This window comes from Pygoscelis adeliae, unplaced genomic scaffold, assembly GCF_000699105.1.
Source record: "Pygoscelis adeliae isolate BGI_AS28 unplaced genomic scaffold, ASM69910v1 Scaffold121, whole genome shotgun sequence".
Taxonomy (NCBI): Eukaryota; Metazoa; Chordata; class Aves; order Sphenisciformes; family Spheniscidae; genus Pygoscelis; species Pygoscelis adeliae.
In genome coordinates, this window is record NW_008824359.1 from 2874384 (window position 1) to 2887785 (window position 13402).

Genomic DNA, 13402 nt, shown 5'->3' on the forward strand with positions numbered 1-13402 from the left:
TGTGATACGGTGTGCATCCTGGCTCAAGCCAGGAGGCTGGTCCTGTAAAGGAGCGGCCTGTGCTGAGGGAGCTACACACCACTCCAGAAAGCTGTATCCTATAGCTAAGCTTCGTAACAGGTCTTTGTTGGCGTACAGGCTGGTTGGACTCAAAGTACAGTAGAGATGACTAATGGTGAACTGAACTGGAGCAGTGATGCAGCTGCCTAAGCTGAGACCACTAGAGAGCCCCCGCTGGCCTGCCCCGATAGAGAAGCATTTGGGATCAGCAAAGAGTGATTTTTTTTTTTTTAACTACATTGTTGTTTTTTTCAAGTCCCAGTGCTCCGATTCACCGCTTTTGAAAGCTCTCTGGTTCTGCCCTTGCAGTACCCGACACCTAAGGGAACTCCTGCTCCCCAGTGACAAAAACATCAAAGCTGAACTGGGAGCCTGATGTCCTCCTGACCCAGGCCCACTCTCTCCCCCCCCTGCCCTGGAATTTTATGCCTCTTACTGGCCCAAGGCTTTACTCCAGCATGTTTACAGCAGTTCTGGGATAATGGCACATTCTAGAAGGAAAACTGGTTACAAAGATAAACATTTCCTGGAGTGTGGGAAAGAGCTAGTGCAGGAAGCTCTGCTGGGCTACAGCAGCCTTCGCGTTGCATGGACTGCAATAGGTTTTACTTCTGTTTAAAGGCGGAAGGGCATCAGCCACCACAAAGATGGCGAGGTCCGATGATGTCACCTGTCTTCCAGCTGACTGCAGCGGCAAACACGGGCATCAGAAGGTACCGTTTGCAAAACGTGTTACATCTTCTGCCAAAGCAAGTGGTAACAGGCCAGGTCTTCTGGCAAACGGCAATAAACTCATTGTCTTGAACACGTGGTTCTGAAGTACTGTTACCCAGCAGCCAAAGAAATGTTTGAGATGCTGCTCCTGTTATTTCCAGCTCTACAAAGACAGTGCTGATGTTCTCTGGTTTATAGGGTGATGGAGCCTTTGTATTAAAGGAGATGAACTGGTGAGAAAAGTTGAAGTCTACTAGGTCCCTCTTCTACCCAGTGCAGGATCTGTATGTTATCCCCAGCTCTGGCAACAGCTACAGCTCCGAGTCCACTGTATTTCATATCACAAGAAGCGTGAATGTTGGCAGTGGGCAGAGGGAATGAATGGCAAAGCTTGCAAAATTTTAGCTACAGCTGTTGCAATCGTGCGTGAAGCTGAAAGAGGTCACCTTGAGATTTAAGAACAAACCCTCTCTTTGAATAAGAAAGAGGTGCTCCTGGCTATGGGCGTGGTGAGCAGATGTGTACAGAAGAGGGGCTTAGAAGGCACTGATAAGGAAATAATGATTTGGTTTTGTTTATTCAAATCTTTATCAGAACTCCCATAGTGAATGTCTCGCCAAATATTTGTTGCAAAATAACGTTAGGCTACTACCAAGGGTTCAAAGGATTTTCTGCTGGAGGCAGCGTACAAGCAGTAAATCAAACTTGAACATACATATTGAGTATTCTGAGAAGGCGGGAAATAATTAGGGGAGAGGAGATGGGAAGTGGTGGTGTACAAAATGTCTAGCACTTTTTGGACAGTCAGTGCCGAGCAACAAAGGCTGTCAGCGCCCTACAAATTGGCTTCTCTCTTCTTCCAGGGCGGTCCCTGTCTCCCCGCTAGCGTGCCCGCACAGCAGCAGCTCTGCTGTCAAAGCCTGAAAACAGAATTTTCTCTATGCTTGTTCAAGAAGCTCCAAACTCCCACTGTACAGACACAATCTCTCACGAGTTGCCAAGATTTAGTTTTATTTAGGATTAGAAATACTGAACCACAGAAAACTGTTAAAAGTAACAGAGGTTGACTCAGCCCTGTAACAGGAGGGTACACAGATGGCAATCGAGTGTGAAACTGTCAGACATCAGGAGGTATTGCTGCACCCAGGGAAAACAAGGGCACGTGCTGCTCGGAATTGCATGCTGTGCTTTTTCAACAAAGCAGTTTAAGGCGGCAGTAAAATGGTTACAACTTATCAAACCCTTTATAAACAAACTTTGTTTTTTTTAACCATCCCTGATTTTGGTGCCAAGAGCAAGTTTTTGCTTTCAACCAATCTCATTTTACAGGTTCGTGTTGGGGTGGCAGTTCCCCCCCAAGCAAACCTTTTAAACTTGTAATAAACTTTTCTTGAATTTAATCCTATAAGTTTTTCTCATTATTTCACATTCCCCTGTACAATAAAATATACTTTTTAAAAATCACTATGCATCAATAAACATCTGTAGACAAATTACATTAATAAACTTATATTTTTCTCTCTATATATACATGTTGGCAATGTCAAAGCTTCAAGATTCACATGGAGGTCTGCAAGACCAAGGAAATGTACACAAATAACTTACATTTAGGAAAAAAACCAAAAGCTGAAGAGTATTTTTCCACATTATTGTGGGTCACAGTATTTAAAATATTTTTCTAGTTATTCTTCACAACCACATTGTCTCAGCAGAGAATGATGAATCAAACTGAAGCGGAAAGAAAAATCAAGTAGCAGTTACTGATTTCAGTGCAGAACTAAGTCAAGTAAAGAACTACACTTGATTCTTAAAGAATATACAATATATCGGAGACTTCTCCAGTGCTAAGGCTTCTTCAGCATTTAATCTTTAGAACTATCATCCTGAGACGGGAAGATTCCAGTGGATATCACTTTTCAGATTTCAAATGGAATGATTCTAGTGCTGAGCTAAACCATTCCTCAGTCTATATGTGAGACTGAGTGGTAAAATATACATACATCTTGATGCCGTATTTCTGCTTAATACTTTTTATGGTCCTGAAAATGGAAACATTGGCATCAAACCCAAAATATTCCAACATAATAAAAAGGCACTGAGCTATAGTACTCTATATACAGTAACATTTCTGTTTGCATAGATCAACAACTTTGAACGCTGCAAGGAACTAAACGCAACCAGTAACTAAGGGGAAATACAGAAGCAGCAGGAACTCTTGCTTAATAACCAGCGTGGGGCAAGGGATCTTTTACCAAAAAAAATGTTCAAGCTGTCAGCTTCAGTCGTCCTTCATAAATTAAAAAAGTTTTCTTAGAGGAGTGTTTTCTGATCGAAGAGCTGCAGGTCAAAACGGACCCAGACTTCGCCTGTTGGAACTTCATGCAGCAGTAAGTGTTTAGTCGTGGGGCCTTTGCTTTCTTGTTCTGTTCTGATTTTTGCTACTGGAACTTCAGTGCGACCCAAAAAATCTGTTGGGCAAATGAGTAAGAAATTTCATTAAGCAAAGACGTTAAGCTTAGAAAATCTGAAAGCGTCAGGTTAAGCAGCAATGCTGCATAGTCTGTATTCAGTTCCAGAGCACTACTCCCAAGCCTCCTGTTTGACTAGCCCTCAGCCCCGTGTAAATCAGCCAGCAGTGACAAAAAACGGTCTTTTCAGAAGACAAAAATGCTATGGAACTAGGACGGAAAACATGCCTTTATGTCACCGTTTGATCTAAGGGCTTTGAAAATACAGTTCCTTTTCAGAAACACAATTTCAAATGTTCTCCGGCCTTAGAGCTGCAAGGTCAGAGTTAAGTGATGTTTACAAGTCAGCTGCGGTGCTATGAAGACAATAAAAAGAAAATTCCACCTATTTTGGCTCAGCCAACTTTTAATTAGGCTTATGTATCATTCTTCTCACGAGAACAATGACCTTGAACAACTACTGCCACTCATAGGTTTACAGTCCTATTCAGAAATTATATACCCTCTTTGTGGCCATTTCATACACAAACATCTTTGTGTGTGTGCATTAAAAAGTTTACCATGAACTGAAAAAACAACAGACTCTGCTGTCCAACAGGGAGAAGGAGCCTTGCAAAGTCACGTTACCTCACAGGAGAGAAGACTGAGTTGTAGTTACACGTAGGGCAACTCAGGTCAAGGCAGTACCTTGCAAACCTGAAATAATCAACTGTGTGTCAGAGCCCTGAAAAAGCACTTAACCTTTTAAAGAGTACTAGAAGCTACCGACTGCCAAAAACGTGTTTGGCTTCCAAGCAAAAGAAGAAAGCTTATCAAGCTGTTGCTGTGCAAGTATAACCTAGCACCTTATTTTTGGGCACCACCTATAGCGAGAGAGAAAAACTGCTTTCAACTTCTCTTGTCTCCCCAGTCTGACAAAATAATAATTCTGTGTCTGATAGAAAAGCCAGAGTAGGATCAAATCTGACTGCCCAGAGCTGTTGGCTCTGGAGGGCTATTGAACCTCAACCTCTTGAGCAAGGAGGCCTCGTTTTTACACAACCTTTCTCAGGAAGCAATCATACCTACAGGCTCTTGGAACTGCTGGTGAGGGACTGTGTACCCCAAGTCACAAAAAAGCATTCTTTTCCTAAAACAAATGTTCACACTTACCATCGGGTGAAAATTGATCTCTGTCAAACATGGTGATACACAGGACATCCTGATGCAGATCCTTAACGAAAAACTGGCAGTTGAAGTTCCACTTGGGGTTCAAGGTGTCCTGCAGGGTCCTCGTAGTGTAGCTCTGAGAGCCCATGCTGATTTCACAATAGGGGTTGCTCTTCCCTAAACACAGAACAAGCAGTGAAACACCTCTGCAGCGCAGAGACCTCCCTCCCCATCTGGAGGCTGCTTGGACACACATCAATGCTGCTGTCCAGAAGATGTGGGTCAGGCAATCCCTATATTCTAGAGCAGCACAGAGCTGGTTCTTCGCTCGGTCCCCTGAAACAAAATAATGGCTAATTCGTTCAGAAGCTGTAGCTGAATCCACAGTGTTTCTCAAATCGCCAAACTCCTCTCAGCAAGCCTCTCCAAACGTTGCAGGAATAAAAGGGATTTGACACTGTATCCTCCACTTACCATTGGGCTTACAGGCCTTGAGCTCTGTTGCTTCAATCACGTGCACCATCAAGCGTCCTATTCCTGAGGTCTTCTGTGAGCGAGCTGGGAACAAAGAAGTCAGAAATAAATGGATTGGTTGCAACCGTAAAAATTGGCAATAGATCTGAAGAGGGGGATCCTACACAGACTCTGTGGCATCACCCAGAAAAGGCCCTGCCCACGTGTCCGTGTGGATGAGAGGAAAACACCGAACCCGGTAGGTACCTTGATAAGCCTTTTCACGTTTCTTCTTCTCAGTTTCGATGTACTGCTCTGATGCTGCTTTGATTTTCTGGACCCAGGCAGTGCTGCAACGAGCAATCCCTATGGTCAGGGTCATACCACAGGCAGGAAATTCCTCAGTATCGGTGACTCTGCCCCGATCTCTTTTGCCATTATTTCCCCCCCACTGTGTTTCAGAGGCATCACAAATCAAGTTAGTTCAAGGACTAAAGTGATGGTGTTTTCAGATTTAACCTCATGCCACATTTCCACATCAGCCTAAATAAATGGACGTGAAGCTGCTGTTTTATTAAAGACTGCGCGGTCATATTAAAGACTGACCAGGACTGGGGAAGAACCTATGGGACGCTGGACTTTGCAGCCCTAAACTATTCTTCTATACAACTGTAACATCGAGGAGCAGTAGATGTGACTGGATTCCACTGCAAGAGCTGCCGCACAAGCACAACAAAATCAGAGAAAACTTGTAATTCAAATGAGAGTCAAACGAGTTTATTTCCTGACCAAGAAACTAAACCCTGTTCTTGAACTGAGACACCCCCATTTCTGCTCACTGGAAACAGCCTACAGCCATGATCAACAAGTTTAAGCTCAGATCTGCATTTTCACTACTCACCGCTCATTAATGTTGTCAGTTTTAAGCGTGTAAACTCTGTCAATGTGTGATATGTGGAAAACTGGCTCATCACTTGAAGGATCTGTGGGCAATTTCACTAGGACTTCATTAAGGAAAACAGGCTGAAAGAAAAGCAAACATCACTGTGGCAGCATCACCCTGACAATAAACAGAAACTCTACAAGGCTGTTTAAATACATTGTTTTATCGTAGGGAAAATGAAAGTCGTAGGACACAGGACGAACAATCAAATCACCGTATAAAGGATGTGAGAAAGGACTGAGAGAAAAACTACTCTGGTGATACACCCCGTTCCGTCTTCCTAGGTGAAGAGCTTTGTGAAAGGGGCAGGACCGCGTAAGCAGAGCTGCAGTGTGGAGCTTGGAAATCCTGGAGATCTCCCAGGTTCCCTGTCGGAAAGCAGCCCCGATGCTTAAAGTTATCTCCCCAGCTCTAAAATCTTGAGAACACGCGCTCTGTGGACACAGAGACTAAAGTTTTGCACCCTTTACTGTTTTCTAAAGACGGACAAGTTTTTTCTGGTGATGCAGGAACTTGTGCAAACGTAAGTCAAGGCTCCTGCTTCTGAACATCCCTCTCCGCTGCTCAGGCACGATGCTGTTTCTGCCCTTTCACCTCAACGTGGACAGCAGTGTTTATTAAACCACGACACAGAAGCCTGTCCTTTTCCGGGGACTAAGCCAAACGGCATTTGTGCGTGTTGGCTGCCAGTACACGCCCATATGACAGCAAATGATCAGTCGGGGCCAGACAGCTAATCCCAGCAGGGAGAACAGCATTCCTCATCAGAAGCCAGGTCCCACTGTATCAACATGACCACGGGGCACCTGGATTCACTCACCATTTTGTACATTTTGAACTGGGAGTTGCATTTGGGGCTGAACAGTTTATCGGAGCCAGAAGAGACGAACTGTTTAACCATGTAGGTGAGCAGGAGGAAGTCATTGAAAAGGAAGCCATACAGCTCCTTACTGCTCTTGGCCTTGTACAGCTTGCCACTGTGCAGGAGTTTCCGTGGTCCCAAGCAGTTTGTGAAGGAGTTGAACACCGGTTGCTGGGAGGAGAGACAAAACCCATTAGCAGCAGCAGCAAGTTAACGCAGGCATCAGTTCCTGCTCCTCTTCACAGTAGAGATCGCTCAAGCTGCTCAAAATCCTCTTCAGTTTTGTTTCAGAATTCTAAACTAAATTCATTAGAATTCAGTTACAAACGAAGAGAAGGGAAACTTTTATGATCTGCCATGGTATCAGCACTACTCCCAACTTAAAGCAGATTTAAGCCTTACCAACAACGTACACACGGGTCTGACTGGATGGAGGCATTTATCTCATGGTCACTTTTCTGTTGTCCAGAAGCTGTGTTTAAGAAGAGCCTGCAGAGTCTGCAGTCAGGTCACCTCTTACGGGTGCACGATTAGGTGATGGAACTAGGACAGACCTTCTGGACCTGTCAAGCCCTGGTTCCTTACGCAGCCAGTGGAGAACTGTCACAACACCTCATTTTGAAGGCTGTCCTGAAAGGCACAGGGGCCTGGACCCCACGTACCTTTGAGGATCTGGCATTGAGGGCTTCTGTGCCCTTTCTGCGTGAAGGAAAACCCTGGGAAATGCACACTAAGTGAAATTCCACAAAGTAACACCTGACTTAGCCCAAAGGCAGCACGACCAGAACTTCAGAGATAAGACTTATTTCTGTTCGTTTAACCGTTTAAATGGTACCAGTTTTAAGCTGATTAACAGAGATTTCTCCACTGCCAAAATCATGCAAAACCAACGAGGGCTCATCACGTTACGGCTGCAAGCAGAATTTAATAAAAGCATCTCTGCCAAGAGCTCAGCAGTGGATGACGGTCCAATAACGGATGTGAGCAAGGACCCCCACTCCCCCCTTGGCCTTTCTGAAATGACTCGGAAAAGTCTCCGCCGTACAGCGTATCAACGCAGCTACCTCAGCAAGACCTTCGCACTGGACGTGGGACTGTATCCATTCCAGCCTGTCCGAGTTCTCTTTCTCACGCACCCCTTCGTTAACTTGAGAGCACAGCTCCTCCGCGCGCTCCAACGCAAGCTTGAGGTTACTGTGATCGGGGTGATTTTCTGGAGTGTTCTCTAGAATCTGGTATGGATCAAAAAGGGGAGAAAACAAGATCAAAACAGAGGTAAGCACAGGTACTACTTCCCCGCGCTCTCAGAGAAATCCCTATAAAGGGACAAGGCTTTTTTTTGCTTTTGCTATCGAGACCAAACTCAAAAGCATTCACCTACAAAACCTCGTTTAGGGTACTCACACTCTTTATGAGCAGAGGGTAGCGGGTTATTCTTTGCATAGGTTTCAGGAGGAAACTGGAGAGGGGCATTCCTTTGCAGCGAGGGTCCAAGGCAAGTTTCTATGGTGCAACCCAGAGATTTAACAGAGACATTGCGTTACTCATCAAGAAACAGTTGCCTCACCGCACTGAAAACTGAAAACTGTCGGATCGGATTCATTTTTCCAGGCCTTCCAAGAAATCTTAAGATTTTTCTGTAAGCAAACAATACTTCTATCTAGAACAAACAGGAAAGGCGGCGTTGTCATTGTACTCAGACGTTTTGCCAGCATAAGCCGTAGGATCATTGTTCATGCAGAATGCTTACATTCAAAACCGTTCCAGCTTTTATTTTGAGATTACAGGCTCCACTCAGGTTGAAAAAAACCAAAGCAATGAAAGAAACAAATGCCTGATGTCAACAGTTCTGGCATTTCTCCTTTCATGGCCTCAAAGCCACCGCATCGGCTGCAGTATGGCAGCAATTCCTTATTTATTTCTGCAGCGTGCCTGCCTGTGATGCTCACAGCACACCTCTGGCCCCGGCTGCAACCCCACCATTCAGACACACTGCACGCCCCACTGAATTAAAAGCGTGTTCAGAACAACAGCTTTTTTATTTCAACTCCACAGACTCTTACCCCTTCTGACAGCATGAATTTTTGGGAAGGTGCAGACACCGGCACCATAGCTTCGTGGGGTTAGCGTTACACTGAAGTAACGAGCAACGGAATGGTAATGGAGTAATAAATTAGCTAGAGAGAAAGACAGGTATATAAATAAAAAGCACACACAGTGTTAACCGTGGTCATCATATAAATACACCTTAGAAGGTTCTTAGCTATTTTGCAAGATTTTACTGTCCTGGGTTATTTTGATCTGGTCGGGCTCCTGTCATCGAGGAAAGGAGAAGGCACAAAAGCTACTGAATAAGATACCTTTAAGTAGTCTTTGAAATCAGCATCTTCATCAGTTTTCTGCTGCAGCAACGAAGCTCCGTTAAGCTGGCAGCTGCAGAACCGAATGTAGGCCTGCATGTGAGAGAGCTCTGCTGCTAAGATGTCCCCAATCATCTGCACTGGCATTTTTTCTCCTCCTGTTTTCTTACGCACTCGCAAGGCTCTGAAGAGGAAAGAAATCACCATCCAACTTTGCTGCCAAGTCTGCGAGGCCTAAATCAAGACCCTGACAACGTCCACCTCTGAAAGGACGCAAGCCTGCCAGGTGAATTCCCTTACACAGCTCGGGCGCTTCCAGCCGGCGCAGGGCCCAGGCTGAGCCCCCAGGAAGTCACCGGCACAACACGCTGAGCTGAACGATCTGCCTGATGGGGTCTGCGGGACCGAGACTCTCCTTTGAGGTTTCCGGGACAATCGGCATCAATCTCTACATTCAACTAGCATCCCATTTCAATGAGTTATTAGCCACTTTGTCTCTCCAAAGTTTATTTTTAGAGAACAGAAGGCTGCTTTGCAGAAAACTGGGAAGAATGCCTTCCGTGCACATGCTTTTGTGTAGGCTCTATTTCTAAGGTATTATAGCAAACGTGCATCTGTTATTGCTGTTTACTCCCCTCTCTCTCTTAACAACTCCTTCTTTGTGAGGTAGTCTGAATGCATTTAGCCGTTCTGAATGCACGCACGCACAGGAAATCAGCAAGGACAGAAATATTTGCTGTAAACCCAGAAAACTTCCTGGGGAAAGGAACAAGAGAATAAAGATGAAGAGGAAAACATAAAAACGTGGGTAAGTACTCACTTCAGTAACTTTGTATTTGACATGATGAGTTCCTTCCAGTTAACAAAGATCAGCCCCATCTCTCCTTCCGTGAGACAGCCCGAGTCAGCCATCGGTTTTTGGAAAACCTGCAGTCAAAAAATCAGAAAGGTGAGCAACTCTTCAGAGACAAAAGCAGCTCAGCCTCTTCTTTAGCCTAGCAGTGATTTTGCTTTTTTTGAACGCTCAGTGTCCAATTTCTCAAAAGTTAAAAGCAGCTCCTTACTAGCACTTGTGACAGCTGTCGCTGTTCTTCCTAAGTGTGTGACCTCATTCTGACACCGGCATCACCGTTTGTGAAGCAGGGACAAGCACTGGGACCTGCAGGCTGACCGTTCAGCCGAAGAGCATGCCCATGATTTCGGAGTCAACTGCTACACAAATTACACTTACGCTTCACGCCTATCCCCATACCCAGAGCACTGGGAGTCTGCATGCACAACCTGCATGCAGAACTACAGCTTCTTTCAGGGACCCGCGGCGCAGTACCTCTGGATAGCAGAACACCTGTGTAACTCAGTCCATTTAACACCTTCAGCACTTCACCACATAGCTGTTTTATATAGAGAGGTCAAGTCAGACGCCCAAGGCCACCTAACGCTGGCCAGTTCCTGCCCTGCCTAGTGAGGTGGTCTTGCTTCCAGAAATAAAGTCGGAGACGAAGGCAGACAATAAACTTCTATGGTGCTTACACAGCTTTGCCAGACAACCCAGCCCAGCCCATCATCTTTACACTGAGCCCAAACACTTCAGAACAGGATTTGGAAAACAGTAAGGTCCTCATAAGACGATGGATTTCACCACGTGATATTTTTGCCTGCTGGACAACCACATAACATTCGCTAGAAAGGGAGGTGCTCACACAACCTCACTTTCTTCCTCTAGCGTTTCACAATTCGTAAGAATCCCTTTATTGCTATTATCAGTAGGACAGAGGTGGTGTTCTTCCAAATGCACTTTCACATCCAAGACATCTCACCTCTAAGACGAGCTGAAGATCGTCCATATACCTTTCTTCCGTCTGAATGAGTTCGTGAATGTAGCCCTGCCTTTTCCTTTCCATGGGTTGCATAGTGTCAAGGCTCTGGAGATCAGCACACCCTACGAGAAGTAAGCCAGTAGTTTAGATCCCACTGGGGCCATCAGATCTGATGAATTAACAAAATTGCATCAACATACACCAGCCTATGGTTCAGACTATATTGACAGTGGTAAAACCCTGTCCACAGCAGCAGCGGGTTTCACAATCGAGTGATGTAGTGATCGACCCCCTCCCCCCTTTATGTCATTTTTTTAGTCTGTCGCCTTTTTATTTCTTCAAACGTCCCTTGTTCTCGTGCGTTCTGTCACACAGAATAAGAATTCCCGGCTTCCTGCCACTCCATGTGTCTCATGGTTTTTCTCATCTCTTCTCCTTTTCTGCCATACTGTTTCGAAACTGTCATTTTCTCTTACCTTATGCAATGTCTTTTGTGAGATGAAGTCATCTAGAATGTGTCGGGGTCTGACTTATGACATTGCACCTTTAATCTCCACCCCATTTCCATAGCACTCTGCCTTGGTTATCAGTTTATGATACAAACCACCGGTACAAATTTGTAAAGTTATAATGCATAACGTTACAGTTGCGTAACTTCACAGTTGCACAACTTTTTTTCTCGTTTAGAAACAAAATGAGCCTGAAATATGTTGAATTATTTTTATGCATCAAGTATGAATAATCAAAATCATGCACGGGAACACACAGACGTCCAATGGCACAGACCCCAAGTTTTCTGTAAGAACATGCAGACCCTACAGCTTCACACTGTATACATGTTAGTAAGCATGACAACAATGTTTGCAATTGAGTAATCGAATCAAAAACTGGTAAAAACAAAGTGGTGAGTATGTTTAGATGGGTAAAGGAGAGCACAGAAAGTCAAACTCTGATCCCTCTGTTAGCCATCACATGCTAGCAGAGTACTGCGAAGCAGCAGGGTGGGGGAAAACAAAAGAAACAATTACAGAGCGTTTGAGAACATACATCTATCACTTGATGCGATGGCATCGGATTTTAATACAACGTGAACTGTGGATTTTGCAGGATAGCAGAAAGGACATCGCAGGGACTCGTTTAGATCCGGCATTTCTAGAGGAATGATACTTTTTGAAAGTTTACAGGTGGTGTGAAAGGCAGCGTGACCTGCAGTACGAAGGGCTGCGTCTCCCTTGTCACCCTAACACATCTAGGACACTAGAACGTGACTTTATTCTATTCACTGCCAATGTATAGATCTATTTATGGGAAATTTCTCTGCTCTAAATAATGAAATGAAAATGAGTCAGTGATAAATTGGGGGTGGTGTGGGGGGGAGGGAAACAAGAAACACGAAAGATTTGGCTAAACTTGATGTGACGGTGGCCTAATGGGAACCGCCCAGGCTTGCGCGCTTCCTGCTGGAGAGGCATCAAGCTGCTTTGAAGGAGCCGCAACCTTCAGCAAGAGAGAAACACTTGTCAAATGAAGTTTTATGATACCATTCGAAGTATTTTAACAGGGAAAGCCTTTGAGCAACGCAAAGAAGTAAAACAGTAAAGGCGATAGCTAGATTTAAAATCAGGACTTTTCAGTTCTGTTTTGTACCCCTAAGGAGGATCACAGATCTTAAGCTTTCTGACAAGATTTGAAAAAATGCCACTTTTTATGAAAAGACCTGGGATTGCAGCTCTTTTGATCGTGCAGAATGCTGCTTCTGGCCTTAGTTATTCCCAAAGTTACGATCAGGCCAAAATTAGATGAGGAAAAGGAGTGCAGCTACAGATCAAAATGATTCCTATGAAGTTTGCTATCTCAATCCATCAAGATGGACTGTGGCCAGTGTGTGCTACTTCTGGATTCTAGCGTCATTCTTTAGTCTGCACAGGACTGAGTTTAAGCCTACCTGGTTCCTAAGACATGAAATTTTAGAATAATCAAGGGCTCGCACAGTAACCAGACTTTATTTGTCCAGATTTGAAGTCTCAGCGTTGACCATGTGGTTCTCTTTTCTACTGCAAGGTGCGCTCCGGCAACAAAAGCAGGGACGGACTGAGGGTCCTGTTGCTGTTTGCTTGTATCACAGCTGTTAGAACAACCCACACGCTCGGATCTGTGGCTGTCTCATGCTGTCTACTTAACGTTGAAGCAAACACTGGAAGGAAAACGGGCCTTTTTTTATGCACCTAAAATAGATTTGGTTTATAAGCTCATTATCAGATACAAAAATGCAGTTAAATTAACTGGCTCCTGCACTAACCCGTATTTGGACTGTCAGATGAGTGCGAGTTTACATTTAAATAAGCACCAGTGAAAACACCCCAAATTTTGATAGGTCTGATGATACTGGCATAAAAACATAGTACGCAATCCACACATCTGATTTTAGAGGGTGAATTCAGGCATTTGGATCTGAAGGGAAAAAAGGCGAACGAGACGGAGAATAAAACAACTACCCTAGTGCATTTGCCAATGTTTTTCCAAAGTGGCCATAGCAACCCAGGGGCTCACTGGTACGGAAAGGGTGGACCTGCATC

The 13402-nt window shown here is 44.6% G+C and overlaps 2 protein-coding genes across 2 annotated transcripts in view; one reads left to right on the top strand and one right to left on the bottom strand.

Annotated features, from left to right (window-relative positions):
• FAM228B (family with sequence similarity 228, member B) overlaps positions 1–748 on the top strand; it is a 17148-nt gene extending 16400 nt beyond the window's left edge. Inside the window, exon 10 of the mRNA XM_009319732.1 lies at positions 682–748. Coding sequence (XP_009318007.1) covers positions 682–724 — 43 coding nt within the window. The 3' untranslated portion in view covers positions 725–748. The remainder of the gene's footprint in view (positions 1–681) is intronic.
• Positions 749–1770: 1022 nt separating this feature from the next.
• ITSN2 (intersectin 2) overlaps positions 1771–13402 on the bottom strand; it is an 89577-nt gene continuing 77945 nt past the window's right edge. The window contains exons 30-40 of the mRNA XM_009319659.1: positions 10827–10948; positions 9830–9936; positions 9010–9193; positions 8054–8152; positions 7714–7881; positions 6608–6820; positions 5746–5867; positions 5112–5194; positions 4866–4949; positions 4395–4568; positions 1771–3242 (exon numbers count right to left, since the gene is read on the bottom strand). Coding sequence (XP_009317934.1) covers positions 3085–3242; positions 4395–4568; positions 4866–4949; positions 5112–5194; positions 5746–5867; positions 6608–6820; positions 7714–7881; positions 8054–8152; positions 9010–9193; positions 9830–9936; positions 10827–10948 — 1514 coding nt within the window. The 3' untranslated portion in view covers positions 1771–3084. The remainder of the gene's footprint in view (positions 3243–4394; positions 4569–4865; positions 4950–5111; positions 5195–5745; positions 5868–6607; positions 6821–7713; positions 7882–8053; positions 8153–9009; positions 9194–9829; positions 9937–10826; positions 10949–13402) is intronic.